The sequence below is a fragment of the Sorex fumeus genome, unplaced genomic scaffold (assembly GCF_029834395.1).
Source record: "Sorex fumeus unplaced genomic scaffold, SorFum_2.1 ptg000053l, whole genome shotgun sequence".
Taxonomy (NCBI): Eukaryota; Metazoa; Chordata; class Mammalia; order Eulipotyphla; family Soricidae; genus Sorex; species Sorex fumeus.
Window position 1 is genome coordinate 988,103 of NW_026606110.1, and position 15,470 is coordinate 1,003,572.

The window sequence follows — 15,470 nt, forward strand, 5'->3', positions numbered from 1 at the left end:
ATGGCGTGGGGGTGCTTGGGGCCTTTCCCCACATTTCTGAATAGAATTCCTTCCTGGCTCTGCTCCATTTGGGTCGAGATTTGAGGCTGGTCTTGTGGGCGGGCGGGGGGGGGAGGGAAGTCAGGGGTGGAGTCGTGTGCTGTGAGGGAGACCCAACTATCATTGGGTGAAGTTTGGTTTGTTGGAGGGCCACACCTGACTGTGCTCAGGGCTGACTCCTGGCTCTGTGCTCGGGATCATTCCTGGCGGTTCCCAGGGGACGAAGTGGGGTGGCTGGGGTTGAACCCAGGTCGGAGGGCTGCACAAGCGCATCCTGCCTGTTGTCCCCTCTGCCCGGACTCGACAGCTCACGTAGCTGCCACCGGAGTCATAATGGAGACATCTCTCTGCCTCTGGAAAGCCCCCAGCGCCCCAGATTCCGGGTCCCTTTTGCCGCCCTGGCCCTGGCCCTCTGCCCGGGTCCTGTGCTGGGGGCTGGAGATATGGGGGCGGCACACTGAATGCCCAGCCACTTTCACGCCCCGTCATTCTTCCGAGAGCCGCCCAGCGCATCATTCCCTTAATTGCTGGGTAACAGTTCCAGCGCCCAGACAGACACAATGTATCCTTCTGTTGGGCAGTAGGTGAAGTCGGCCTGTTGCCAGCACTTGGCTTTCAGAAACGAGGCGTCTGTGCCCTCACGGAGGCGTCTTCATAGGGCAGGCTTCCATGTCTTCTGGGCAAACTGCAGAACTGAGGAGCGTCTAGGATGCAGAGCTTCCGGTGCTAGAGTGGGCAGTGCTGGTCTCGCTGCCCCGTCCTCGGGCAGGTGTGCGGTCAACTCTGCCCCCGTGTTTTCCAAACTCCCTGCGCCCCTTGCATTCGATTTCTTTTTTTCTTGTTTCTTTTTTCTTTTTGGGTCACACCCAGTGATGCTCAGGGGTTACTCCTGGTTCTGCACTCAGGAATTACTCCTGGCACTGCGTGGGGGGGATTATATGGGATGCTGGGGATTGAACCTGGGTCGGCCGCGTGCAAGGCAAACGCCCCACCCGCTGTGCTATCGCTCCAGCCCCTCCCTCTTTACTTTTGCTCCGTCCTACCCCTTGCATTCTTTTTTTTTTTTTTTAAATTTTTATTAGTGAAACACCATGAGGTACAGTTGTAGACTTACAAATTTTTGTGCTTGGGTTTCGGTTATACAGTGATCGAGTACCCATCCCTCCACCAGTGCCCATCTTCCACCACCAGTGATCCCAGTATCCCTCCCACCCCCCCATCCCATCCCATCCCACCCCGCCTCTGTGGCAGGGGATTCCCTTTTATCCTCTCTCTCCTTTTGGATGCCGTGGTTTGCAAGAGATCTGCCCCTTGCATTCTGAGTAGTAAAGTCTGAGGCTTCCATTTTTTCCACATCTGGGCCAATATTCAGTCATGTTGATTTTTTTTTTGGAGGGGGAGCACTCCAACGTTTGCTTACTCCTGACTGTGTTCAGGAGTGAGCCTGGCTGTGCTTAGGGGGACAAATGTCGTGCTGGGAATCGAACTGGGGCAACAGCATGCAAGGTAACCACCTTGAACTCCACCTCTCTGGTCCCATAATTTTTTTAACTGAATAACCACGAGATAGAGCATTACGAAGGCCCTCCCGTTGATCGTCGATTTGCTCGAGCGGGCCCAGTAACGTCTCCATTGGAGACTTTGTTGTTACTGTGTCTGGCATATCGAATACTCTCGGTAGCTTGCCGGGCTCTCCGAGAGGGGCGGAGGAATCGAACTCGGGTCGGCCATTGCTCATGATTGCATTTCAGTCATACAATGTTCCATCACCCGTCCCTTCACCAGCGTAATTTTCCAGCACCAGTGTCCCCAGTCTCCCTCCCACCTCTTCAAGATCTTTCCTTTTTGGGGGGGAGGGTCACACCCAGCAGTGCTCGGGGCTTACTCCTGGCTCTGTGCTCAGGGATCACTCCTAGTAGGATTTGGGGGATTATATGGGGTGCCAGGAATTGAACCTGGGTCGGCCGTGTGCGAGGCAAGTGCCCTACCTGCTGTACGATCGCTCCGGCTTCCAAACACAATCTTTTAAATCCTGGCTCTTCCAGTGGGTTCTTCAGGGAATGTCCTTGTGGATTTCTTTGTGGGAGGCACTTCTGTAGGTGCTCAAGGGCTACTCCCAGTTCAGGACTCAGGAGCTACTTGCAGTGGTGCTGGAGGGGGCACTCCGGGGTGCTGGGGATCCGTCTGGGTCTCCTACATGCAAAGCCTGTGCTCTGGGCCCTGAACCGTCTCCCATCCCCCACCTAGCCCCTCCTGTGTTGTTTGCTTGGGGGCCATACTGGGCACCGTCCTCATGGGTAGCTCCTGGCAGTGTGCAGAGCCCCGTGGGATGACCAGGACTGAAGCAGGGACTCCTGCATGCCAAGGTGACCCTCCAGTAGCGACACACCAACAGGATTCTCGGGGGCTTTTGTGTGCTTTTTTCCTAACAAGGAAGGACATCTTCTCACTGGTTCGTAATCATTCTGGGATGGGCTCTTCTGTTGTCTCTTCATCCCAAGCGATGGCTTGACTCCGTACAAATCTATATAGCCCGTCATGTGCAATTTATATGCTTTGCAAATATTTTCTGCCAGCCTGTGACTTGTCTTGCCACTGTTAGAAAAAGGAAAAGTTTAAATACATTCAAATACTTATGCAGCTTTTTTTTTGGGGGGGAGGGCACACCCAGTGGTGTTCAGGGGTAACTCCTGGCTCTACGTTCCGGAATTATTCGCAGTGCTCTGGAGACCATATGGGATGCTGAGAATGGATTCCAGGTTGACGACATGCAAGGCAATTTCCCTCCCCCACTCTACTCTCTCTGGTCTCTGTATTTTTATTTTTAAAATGTTTATTGTTTGTTTTTTGGGTCATATGCAGTGGTACTTAGGGTTTGCTCCTGACTCTGTGCTCAGGGATCCTCCTGGTGGGACTTGGGGACCCTTAGTGGTGCCCAAGATCGAACCTGAATTGGCTATACGCAAGGCAGGCACCCTCCAGGCTGTGTTCTCTCTTCAGCTGTAAACGTGTATGCATTTAAAAATGATGGAAGGGCTGCTCAGGGGGTAGGGGGTTTGCCTTGCATGTGGCCAACCCGGGTTCGATTCCCAGCATCCCATATGGTCCCCCAAGAACCGCAAGGAGTAATTCCTGAGTGCAGAGCCAGGAGTAACCCCTGTGCAAAGCAAAAGATGGATTTTTTTTTTAATCATTAGTAAGTAAGCATGAAAGTGAATTTAAGCTGCATTAAATTTGGTGTAGTCTGACAAAATTATCCACGAGGGACCAGAGGCATGCTCAGTGGGCTGAGTCCATGCTTTGCAGGTGGCAGTCAGGGGCTTAAACTCCAGCACCGTATTTCCGCCCCCCACCCCCACTGCTGGAATAACCCCCCCGAGCATGCCTGGAGTAACTCCTGAGAACCATGGGGTGTGGTCCTCAATTAGCCATGAGTCCTTGATACGAATGATGATAGTCATGAGAAATGATCATAGTTGGGAGCTAGAGAGATAGTACAGTGGGTAGGGTGCTTGTCTTGCGTGCGGATGACCCGGGTTGGATCCGTAACATCCTATATGGTCCCCTGAGCATTGAGCCAGGAATAACCCCTGGGAATCGCTGTGTGTGGCCCAAACCCTCCCCAGCAAATAATAAATAATAAGTGATGATAGCCACAGGAGCAGTGAGCTAACTCGCTGAGCACGTCTGTGGGTGGCTTTTTTCACTCCTGTTGGTTTGAGCCCTGCAGCAGCCAGTTGTAGTGTCACTGTCTCCAGGCAAGGGAGCTGAGGCTGGGGGACCCTCACACGCTCAGGAATCAGCTGGACACGGTCAGCTTTGTTTGGTCATGCATGTAAGAATTCCCAGCCCCCTCTCCAGCACGCTCGTACCCATAGGGCAGGGCCAGGCAGTTCAGTACTCAGGCCCGGCGATGTACTGCTGCTGCCTCCGCCCGGGTCCCGGTCTCACACGGTCCTGCAGGAGGAGCACGAACCCTCGAGCCCTCTCCCGGGTTATTTAGAAATTTGGGAGCTGTGGTACTCTGAAAGAGCCTTGATTATGGCACTTTTTAAAAAAAATCTCAGGGCTAGGACGAAGGAGACGTTACTGGGGCCTGCTCGAGGCAATCGACGAATAACAGGATGGTTGTGATTGATTGATTGTGATTGTGGTACTCACACCCGGCAGTGCTCAGGGGACCACTCGTGGAGGACTGGAGCACGCAAGGGCAGACTGTTGCTTCGGCCCGTCTCTGCTTCCATTCTGTCACCTCTCCTGCCTCTGACCTTCATTCCTTCAGAGACTACAGCACCTTGGGCCTGTGATCCCTTCTGGAAATCCGCAGGGAATGGATCCACGGGCAGTGGCATTTCTAGGCAGAAAAGAATCACAGTTACTCAGCCCCTCGCGTCCTCAATGTTGGTTTACACCCAGATGTGCCAGGGCAGGGGGAGCTCAGCTGATGGGAGCCAAGGGAGACACACGTGGACTGTGTGTGCCACGGCTGGGAGGGAGGGCAGAGTAGTGCCCAAGGAACAAGCGACACGTGGATTGCAGAACCCACCTCCCGAGTCACCTGAAGTGTGGCCATGCCATCGACACCCGGAAGTCACTCAGTTTCAGATGCGCAAAGGAGGCGACGGGTGAGATTTCAGAGGGGGCGATGTCTGCATTGTGTGTGGGTCCCACCCCCACAGCTCCAGAATGTCCCCCGGCACCCCAAGAGGAATGAACCCCAAACGTGGAACCAAGAGAGCCCTGCCACCCCCCAGCATAGGGATATGGGAGTGTGGTCAAAAATCAAAAGCAAAAGTCGCAAAAACGAGGAAACGTCAGCAAGAGGACCGAGTTAGCCGTCTGGGGCGTGAATTATCGTGAAGTCGGGGGACAGAGGTGCAGAGTGCAGTGGGTCTTGTTTGTTTCCGGTTTGGGGGCCATAGCTGGTGATGCTCTGGCGTTTCTCCTGGCTCTGCACTCAGGAAGGACTCCTGGTGGTGCTTGGGGGACCATATGGGATGCGGGGATCGAACCTGGGTCAGCTCTGTGCGAGGCAAACACCCTCCCCGCTGTGCTGTCGCTCCACCCCAGTGGCTCTTGATGAATTTCTGACTTTCCGGCCCAGTTCCTCACCCAATCTTAGACCAGCTCCTGCCTTCTTTTATTTTGATTTTTTTTTTACTTTTTGGGTCACACCCGGTGATACTCAGGGGCTATTCCTGGCTCTGCACTCAGGAATCACTCCTGGCGGTGCTCAGAGGGACCATACGGGATGCCGGGGATGGAGCCCGGGTTGGCCTCTTGCCAGGCAAATGCCCTCCCGGCTGTGCTGTCGCTCTGCCCCTGCTCTCACCTTCTTGCGGTTACTCTGACGAGCTCCACCGGGCCGGGCCTGGCGCCCACGGAGTTGGTGAACACTCAGCATTTTTAATAGTGAACTTGCTCTGTCCGGCCAGTGTGAGAATCTCTGTGGACTTTGGGGGCCGACAGACCGGGTCCATCCATCTCTTGGCCAAATCCTGAAGGCCATCTGCAGAGCAAACAGTCTGTGATGGCTCAGGGTGTGTGTGTGTGTGCGTGTGTGTATGTATGTGTGATGGCTCAGGGTGTGTGTGTGTGTGTGTGTGTGTGTATGTATGTGTGATGGCTCAGGGTGTGTGTGTGTGTGTGTATGTGTGTATGTATGTGTGATGGCTCAGGGTGTGTGTGTGTGTGTATGTATGTGTGATGGCTCAGGGTGTGTGTGTGTGTATGTATGTGTGATGGCTCAGGGTGTGTGTGTGTGTATGTGTGATGGCTCAGGGTGTGTGTGTGTGTGTGTATGTATGTGTGATGGCTCAGGGTGTGTGTGTGTGTATGTATGTGTGATGGCTCAGGGTGTGTGTGGGGTGTGTGTGTATATGTGTGATGGCTCAGGGTGTGTGTGTGTATGTGTATGTATGTGTGTGTGTGTGTATGTGTTTCCGAATAGTGCCTGTCCATTTCCTGTTGGGATGGTTAAACCCCATGTCCTTTTCTCAATGGCCTTTGGAGGGGTTTGACTTCCAGCTAACTGGGGTCTCTGCTTCTTGGTGAATCTGTTGATAAACTGGCGGCTTCCCTGGGTCCAAGCCCCGGCCTACAGCTGTGTGACGTTGCTCTCACTGCCAAACTTCTCTGAGCCCGTTTCTCCATGTCTGAGAGGCAGAAAGCGCCCTGTTGCACTCTGCAGGCAGGTGTGCGTGGGTCTGCCCTGCACGGTCCCAGGCTGACGTGAGCACTGTGCAGGAAGCACATTTCTGCCTGAAATCCTCCTCCTTTCCCGCCCTCCCCTTGGCAGGCGACTGGTCATTGACGAGGCCAGAGGCGAAGCTGCCCAGCGCGGGAGGCTTGGCCGGCTGGCAGGGCCCCTTTCTCACCCCTGGAAGGTGCCGACTTGGGAATCCTGGGAAACCGGGTTGGATCATGGCCCTCGGGGTTTTCTAGCTTCTGGTTCACTGGAGCCCTCAGGGAAAGGGGGAAGACGGGAGGGTCCGTGCCAGCCTCACCCTCGGCGTGGGTCTGAGCGCTCGATGCCTTCTCGGTGGCATTGTGTGCCACGGCGACTTTCATCCTTTGATTTCTCAGGGAGTGGGCACCTGAGGGCCCCCTGGGGACCACGAGCTGTGGGGGGCTGAGCCCGGGGTGCACAGTCCAGCCCTCTGAGCTTCTCCCCAGCCCAGGATTTATTTAACATTTTTTTACATTAAAAAAATTATTTTTGGTGCGGCGGATAGAACCCAGGCCTCTCCCACGCCAGGCAGGGGTGCGAATGCCGAGCCCCTCTGCATCGTGGCTTGTCCCCACTCCCCGGAGGTGCCAGGACTCCTGAACCCTGGAGCCCCCTGTGCTCGGTCACTCGGGCTAATGGAGAGTCCCATGGGCCAGGGAGGGCCAAGAGCTGGTCAAGCTGCGTGTAGCAGGGGTCAGGGCGACTGAGTGCAGGTCAGTCCAGCCTTGCACCTCAGCACCTGGCTGCCTCTGGCCAGATGGGCCTGGGAGGAGGGAGGATGGGAGGAGGGAGGATGGAAGGAAGGAAGGAAGGATGGGAGGAGGGAGGATGGGAGGAGGGAGGATGGGAGGAAGGAAGGGTGGGAGGAGGGAGGATGGGAGGAGGGAGGATGGAAGGAGGGAGGATGGAAGGAAGGAAGGATGGGAGGAGGGAGGATGGAAGGAGGGAGGATGGGAGGAAGGAAGGATGGGAGGAGGGAGGATGGGAGGATGGGAGGAGGGAGGATGGGAGGAAGGGAGGATGGGAGGAGGGAGAATGGGAGGAGGGAGGATGGGAGAAGGGAGGATGGGAGGAGGGAGGAAGGAAGGACGGGAGGAAGGGAAGATGGGAGGAGGGAGGATGGGAGGAGGGAGGAAGGAAGGACGGGAGGAAGGGAAGATGGGAGGAGGGAGGATGGGAGGAGGGGGACTGGGAGGAGGGAGGATGGGAGGAAGGAAGGATGGGAGGAGAGAGGGTAGGAAAGGGGAGGGAGGCCGAGGGGGTGGGAGGAGGGAAGGGGAGGGTGGGGGAGGGAGGGGAGGCAGAGAGGGGTGGCTGTCCTGCATCCCTGGAGGAACTGTGTGTGACATCCACCTCTGCGTGTGTGTGTGCGCGTGTGTAGGTGTGTGAGTGTGTGTGTGTGCGCCCGTGAGTCGGCCATCCAGTGTCAGAAGACAGAGGGGACATTGTTACTTGGAATCCGCAGATCCAGTTTCCCCCCCACCCCCTCCGCAGCTCCGCCGTCCCGGCCCTGGGCTCTTCACTGAGAGGGAATGGGAGACCCCCTCCCGGCCGCTCCATTCGGCTCCCTGTGAGCAAGTCGCAAAGAATCCCAACTATGTGCCCCCCCTCCCGGTTTTCCGAGGGGTCCTCCAGGCCTGCCGGCCAGACCCTTCTCGATGGGGGTGGGGAGTAGTGGGGACAGCGGGCTGTGGGGATGCGGGGGCGGTCAGGGCAGTGGGGTGAGCGGAGGCCGCTGAGGAGAGGGCTGGAGCCTCACCCCGTCCATCTGTCTGTCTGCCCCAGCCTAGCCCCGCTGTGTCGGAACGAAGATGGAGCCGCCGGGGGGCCTGGTGCTGCTGCTGCTGTTCCTGCTGCCCGTGCAGGCCCGCGAGCGCCAGCCGCTGCCCGCCAGGTCCAGCCCGCGAGCCAGGACCAGGCCGGCTCGGACCCACCCGCAGCAGGGCCTCCTGGGTGAGTGACCAGCCGGGCCGTGGGGGGTGGGGGGCGCGGCTCCTGTGGCTCCTCTGGCACCTTCCCCTGTTGAGACAGTCTCAGGGGTCCTGGTGACCCGCTGGCCAGCAGTCTGGGAGACGGGAACGGGGCTGGTGGGCCAGAGATTTCCAGGTTTCGCTCACACACCAGAACACGCTCACACGAGACACTCAGCGCTGAGGGTTCACAAGCCCGAGAGACTTGGATCGCCCTCTGGGAAAGGTGTTTAAGACCGGTACCCTCCTGCCTGTGTGCCAGGGTGCCCCTGCCAGGGGCATTCCCACGGCCTCGCCCCAGCATACAGAGAGCACAGAAGTGAGACAACGGCTCCACACATCTGACCTTTACTGACTCATCCTTGGTCTCTGGTCAGATGTCTGGGCAGTTTGGTCCGTGGCCTTGGGGTGTGGTGTGCTTTTCTTTTCTTTCTTTTTTTTTTCTTTTTGGGTCACACCTGGCGATGCTCAGGGGTTACTCCTGGCTCATGCACTCAGGAATTGCTCCTGGCGGTGCTCGGGGGACCATATGGGGTGCTGGGAATCGAACCTGGGTCGGCCATGTTGGCTGCGTGCAAGGCAAACGCCCTACCCGCTGTGCTATCGCTCCAGCCCCTCTTTTCTTTCTTTTTTTCTTTCTTCTTTTTGTTCATACCCAACGATGCACAGGGGTTACTCCTGGCTCATGCTCTCAGGAACTACTCCTGGTGGTGCTCGGGGGACCCTATGGGATGCTGGGAATCGAACCTGGGTCGGCTGCGTGCAAGGCAAACGCCCTACCCGCTGTGCTATCGCTCCAGCCCTTCGTGTGCTTTTCTTACTAGGTTGTAAACTCACGGCACCAAATGGAGCCTTGCTTTTCCAAACGGAGTGACAGTGACTCTTCCATGGGATGTTGGCCCCTCATCCTACCCACCTGGGTTCTGTCCCCAGCACTGCACAGGGTGCCTCGAACACCCTCAGAGTGATCTCTGAGCTCAGAGCCAGGAGTAGGCAATCAGCACCGCCCTAAGGATGCTGGGAGCAGGGTGTGCCCTGATGCAGTGAGCCAATTTTGTTCAGGGGGAGGGAAAGTCGCGCTAAGCAGGGAGGGATGGCTGCTGGCCCCGGGTGGTGGGGACGCCTTGGAGGGCTGCTGCCCCAGGAGTGGCAGGCATTGGCCCCGTTTCCTGAACCTCTCAGGGCACACTGCCCTGTCTGTGCCAGGGGGCCCTGGGGTCGGCCATGCTGGAGGACTTAGGGAGATGCAGCTTCCTTCATAGCTCTGCGTCACAGAGGTGCTCTTGCGCCGAAGCGGCTGAAAACTGGCCTCTGACCAGGTCCAGGGAGAACAATCCGTGCGTCTATGTGGTGTGTGTGTGTGTGTGTGTGTGCGTGTGTGTGTGTGAATGGGAGTCCACTAAGTATGTATCTGCATGTCGGTGTGAAGTGTGTATGTGTGTATGGTGGGGGTGTCTGTATCACAGATTTTAGTTGAATTTGCACACCTGCTCACAGCAGTGGTGTGCACTTAGCGTGGTGCTCCTGTGCATTTTACACGGTGTTTTCTGTGCACTCAGCGTGAGGCTCCCATGCCTGTATTATGTAGGGGTAGAACCTGGGTCGGCCGCGTGCAAGGCAAGTGCCCGACCTGCTGTGCTGTCATTCCAGCCTCGGGTCACCTTTGCTTTTTAAAAATGTCTGCGTAGGGGCAGGTGAGCTCAGAGCTTGGAGCACTGCTTGGCTTGCAGGAAGCCGGGTTTGATCGCTGATGGTCGTCCATTACTGCAGGGAACGAACCCGGAGCACAGAGCCGGGAGCAGCCCCTGAGCACTGCCAGGTGTGGTTCCAAAACCCCCAGATAAATATCTACATACATGGAAAAGTTCACGGTCAAGTATTTCGTGACTATGACCTGCTGAGGACAGAAGGAGAGTCCGTTGAGAATCGCCTCCGCGGTCAACCTACAAACGTGGCAGGTGTTTTTGCTAGGGAACATTCCAGAAGATCCACGTCGCCGGTCAGTTGCTAGAGCCTCTTTAACCAAGGGCCGAGTTCTCCTCGCCCCGGGGACTGGCGATCTTGGATGCAGGCTGCAGGTGGCCCCCCTTTGCTGTGGACTCCCTCCTTCCCTCCCCCGCTCCATCCGCCGGCTTCCTGCAGACCCTGACACCCCCCATCACCTCTTCTCCAGGCCTGTTCGATCGGCCCTCTCCCCCACGACCTCCTCAAGGACCTCGCATTTTATTTATTTATTTTTCTTTTTTGTGGTACCGTGCCTGGAGTGATAGCACAGCAGTAGGGCGTTTGCCTTGCACGCAGCCAGCCCGGCCAAGCTGGGTTCGATTCCTCCACCCCTCTCGGAGAGCCCGGCAAGCTACCGAGAGTATCTCGCCCGCACGGCAGAGCCTGGCAAGCTCCCCGTGACGTATTCGATATGCCAGACACAGTAACAAGAAGTCTCACAAGAGAGACGTTACTGGGCCCGCTCGAGCAAATCGATGAACATCGGGAGGACAGTGTTTATGGTGCTGTGCCAGGAATGCAATCCGGGGCCCCGTTGCTCTACCTCTGAGCTCCTGGCCCAGCCCTGACCTCGCTGGACCCTCACGGCCTCTGTAAAGATGCTGTAGCCACATTCCGAGGTCCAGGGACTTAGGGCTTCACCTGTGAGCTTGGGGAAGGGGTGCCTGAAGCTGGTGGCTCCTGCTTTCCCCCTTAGGAACCAACGTGGCAGTTCTTCGCCGGGAGGTTTCCCTCATGCAGACACAGTGCCTGGGATGCCCCTCCTCAGTGTGGCTCTCGCTCCTTCCCCGAGACCCCCGGGAAGGATTTTCCCAGGCTTCAGTCCTGCCCTCAGCTAGAAGCCCACTGGTGCTCCCCAGGGGACCCGGCTCTCTGGAGACACAGGCAGGAGGGAGAGCCAGGAGAGCACTTGGCGCTTGGCTGCTCCCTGCACCCGGGGGCTGGAAGGGGCCGAGAGATGACGGCCCCTCGCGGGTCAGTGATGAGCACTTCACAGGGGAAGCCGACAGCCAGATGCAGGGGAGGGGTCTGCAGAAAAACAGAGGAGCAGAAGCAGCTGACGCCCGCCCGGGGCGCAGAGCCAGGAGAGCCGGCAGAGGCGGGATTCTGTGCTGGTGGGGGCTGGGCGTCTGGCGGGGGGCCCGGGTGAGGGGCCCACGTTGGACTGTGCAGTGAACGCGCGGGAGTGTCCGGAGGGCTGAGAGCTGGCCGGCCTCCAGCGCCTGCTTCCCATCCTGGCTCTGTTTCCCCAACCCCAGACAGGGCAACCCCTTACATCTTTATTATTTTTTAAAATTTATTTTTATTTTTTTGCTTTTTTTGGGGGGGGGTCACACCCGGCAATGCTCAGGGGTTACTCCTGGCTCATGCATTCAGGAACTACTCCTGGCGGTGCTTGGGGGACCGTATGGGATGCCGGGGTTTGAAGCCCTCAGCCGCGTGCAAGGCAAATGCCCTCCCTGCCGGACTATGGCTCCGGCCCCCTTTATTTTACTTGTATTGAATCCCTGTGGTGTATACCGATGCTTACGATTGCATTTCAGTCCTCCAATGTTCCAGCGCCAGCCTCTTCCCCAGTGTCCACTCCCTCCACCAGTGTCCCCAGTGTCCCGCCTGCCTCTGAGGCCAGCACTCTCCCCTCCCCTCCACCCTTGCCTGTGGTCACACCTGGTGGTTCTCAGGGGTTGCTCCTGGCCTCTGTGCTCCGGGATCCCTTCTTGGTGGGGTTCAGGCCCCCTATATAGTGCTGGGGATCGAACCCAGGTTGGCCACATGCCGGGAAGCACCCTGACCGTCGTCCTCAAGTTTCCTTTTACTCTTTAAAATGTGCATTTCCCGCCCCCAGGGACCTGAAGGTGCCTCCTGGCCTCCACCCTTAGAGCAGATGCGTTACTGGAGGAGCGGGGGAGGGGGGCGGCCAGGCGGCCGGGCAGTGCCAGGGAGGCCGGGCGGCTGTTGCCTGTTGTGCTCAGTATCTGAGGCACAAGGGTGACTATTTGTGGAACATCCTAGAAACCAGTCACCACAGCTGTGTGGATCTCTTGGTGGTGCCTGCCGGTTTCCATAGCAACCCCGGCCCGGGCGCCTGGCAGAGCCGAGCAGGTGATGGCAGCCCGGCGGTGAGGGCGCGTCGCCGGCTAGCTTCTTTCCCCCGTGTCACAGCATTTCGGGGACGGAAGCCAGCAGCCAAGTGCAGCGGGAAGTTCTGACTCAGATGCAGCAGGACCGAGGGGCGAGTTTCCAGGCGAGGTGGGGTGGGGACGCCTGTGAGGGAGGGCCTGGCGGGCGAGCTCAGCGCCAGTGGGTGACCACTGACAGGGCAGCAAGGACGGGGCAGGGGGCCTGGGCCTCTCTGGGGCTGTATGTGGGGGACAGGTCAGTTGTCTTTGGTTTGAAGGCACACCTGGCCACACTCAGGGGCTGCCCCCTCCTAAGGGCTCAGGTGCTTAATGCTTAGTGCCTGGGGACCGTGGTGTGCTGGGAATCAAGCCCAGCTCTCTCATATGTGCTCCTTGGGGTTCTGGAGACAAGCCCAGTTCTCTCACAAGTGCCCCATGCAGTTCTGCGGATCAAGCCCAGACCTCTCACTTCATGCAGTTCCAGGGATTAGCTCAGATCTCTCACAGATGCTTCATGAAGCTCCAGGAATAGCCCAGATTTCTCACAGAGGCTTCATGCAGTTCTGGGGATTAGCCCAGACCTCGCACGTGTGTGTGCCCCACGCGGTTCCGAGCACTAGCCCAGCTCTCTCACGTGCGCTCATGCGGTCCCAGGCGTCACCCAGACCTCTCACGTGTGCTCAGTACTTTGACCAATCTCCTGGTCCTCAGAGCACCGTCGTGTGGTGTATCGACAGCATTTGTTCCCTGATCGTTTAAATACATGAGCCCCAGGTTGGGGCCTCGGAGGGGAAGGAGGGGGCCAGGCCTGGGGTGCTGGCTTCGGGTGGCCCCCCTGGGACCCTCAGTCCGGCCCCGCTGCTCCTTCTGGCCCTTGTCCTTCGATGCAGCCCTCCCCGTCCCCACACCCCATCCCCTGGCAAGACCCTTCCTCTGCTCCTTCGCTCTGGGGGTCTCCCCCCTGCCTGCTCCCGCCTCGGCTGAGCTGGGTTCCAGCTGCTGGATCCTGGCTGGGGGTCCTGCGCCCCTCCCTCTCTGGGGGCAGCAGCAAGGACGGTGTTCTGCTCCAGGTTCTGTCTCGGGGCCCCTCCCAGCCGCCCGACTTGGCCCTGGGGCGACTCTGAGTGCCAGTGCAGGTGCTCCAGGCGGGGTGGGGAGTAGTTTGCTCCCTCCCACTGCAGGGAAGAAACCGCCCAGCCCAGGTCCGCGTGGCTGCCTCAGACGGGGGATAGAGGGTGTATGTGGGGGGTGCGTGGGTGCGTGCAGATACCCCCCTCCCTCTCCTCTTCCTCCTCCTCCTTCTCCTCCTCTTCTTTTTCTCCTTCTCTACCTTTTTTTTTCCTTTTTGGGTCACACCCAGTGATGCACAGGGCTTACTCCTGGTTCTGCACTCAGGAATCACCCCTGGCAGTGCTCAGGGGACCCTATGGGATGCTGGGAATCGAACCCGGGTCGGCCGCGTGCAAGGGAGACGCCCTACCCGCTGTGCTATTGCTCTGGCCTCTCTCCCTTCTTTTCTTCCTCCTCCTTCTCCTTCTCCTCTCCCTCTTCTTCCTTCTCTTCCTTCTCTTCCTCCTCTTCCTTCCTCTTTTCTTTCTTCTCCTCCTCCTCCTCCTCCTTCTCCTCCTCCTTCTTCTCCTTCTCCTTCTCTTCCTTTTTGTCTTCTTCATCTTCCTCTTCTCCTCCTGCTCCTCCTCCCCACTTTTGTCCTTACTGTTCTGTGTTCCTCTCCACAGCCACCAGGCCCCTCCCACCACACTCGGGTTGCTTTCGGGAACCTGTGGCCTTGGGAGTTGAACCCAGAGCCCTCAGACTTGCAAGGCCGGTGCTCGGCCACAGACCCTCTTGCTGGTTGTATTTATTTGCTTTTTGGGGTGCCTGTTTGCCCCAAAGGCATGAGGTCTTCTGCCGAGATGCTTCCCCAGAATCAGTCTTGATTTTGGTCTACACTGAGTGATAGTACAGTGGGTAGGGTGTTTACCTTGCACGAGGCTGACCTGGGTTCGGTTCCCAGCATCCCCTCTGGTCCCCTGAGCACCACCAGGAGTCATTTCTGAGTGCAGAGTCAGGAGGAACCCCTGAGTATTGCTGGATGTGACCCAAAACATCAAAAACAAACCAAAAAATAGGGGAGCAGAGCCCTAGCACAGTGGGGAGGGTGTTGCACTGCACGTAGCTGACCCTGGTTCAATCCCCAGCATCCCACATGGTCCCCCGAGCACCACCAGGAGTGATTCCTGAGTGCAGAGCCCTGAGCAGTGCTGGTGTGAACAAAAAAAAAAAGGCCCTGGAGGGTTCATACAGGGTCAGACACTTGCCTTGCATGTGGCCAATCCTTATTCCAGTTTGGCATCACGGGGTCCCCCAAGCACCTCTGGGAGTGACTCCTGAGCACTGCTAGCTGTGGCCCCCCAACAGTAAACAAAAACATGAATTGTTTATCACCTTGAGAGAGAAAACACTAAGACAGTGGTGGGGCTGGTGGAGAGTGGGTCCCTCTGCTCCCTTCAGGCGCCTGGTTCTCCCCGTGAGCCTCCAGGCCGAGTGCAGGGAAGACCGAGGGCCGGGGCCTCTGCAGCGAGGTTCAGCCCTGCGCGGCTTCAGTCCTCTGGAAACTTCTCCAGGCGAGCCAGCCACCGCACCCTTTGGCGTCCGCTCAGAGCAAACGGCCCAGGGAGGGTTCTGGATCCCGCCGTGGTCGAGCCTCACCCATCCCTGAGTGCTCGCTCCCGAGGAGACGGTGTGATGTGGCAGGAGTGTTTCCCCCCGTTCCGTCTGGCTGTGAGGCGCGCCTGAGCTTTCAGGAACGGTGCGCCTGCAGGAACGAATGAGGCAGTCCTGGGATGACGGAACCCCAGCCAGCAGCTGACACGGCTAGGGACAACGTGGTACCCAGACTCCAAGACCTGAGGCCAGCCCCTCCCCTCCCTTCTCCTCCCCTCCCCTCCCTTCTCTTCCCTTCAGGTGGGAGGTACCAGATATGAGGTATGAAGTACCAGGTGTGACAGACCAGGTGTGAGGTGTGAGGCATCAGGTGTGGGGCATGAACTGTCAGGTGGGAGGTACCAGGTATGAGGCATGAAGTATCAGGTGCGACAGACCAGGTTT

General features: G+C 57.9%; 1 protein-coding gene across 6 annotated transcripts in view; it reads left to right on the forward strand.

The window, feature by feature from the left end:
• The window catches only part of MATN2 (matrilin 2), a 92,818-nt gene that overhangs the window by 4,312 nt on the left and 73,036 nt on the right, over positions 1–15,470 (forward strand). For all 6 annotated transcript variants that reach the window (XM_056124922.1, XM_056124923.1, XM_056124927.1 and 3 more), the window contains exon 2: positions 8,054–8,221. In XM_056124922.1, coding sequence (XP_055980897.1) covers positions 8,080–8,221 — 142 coding nt within the window. In that variant the 5' untranslated portion in view covers positions 8,054–8,079. The remainder of the gene's footprint in view (positions 1–8,053; positions 8,222–15,470) is intronic.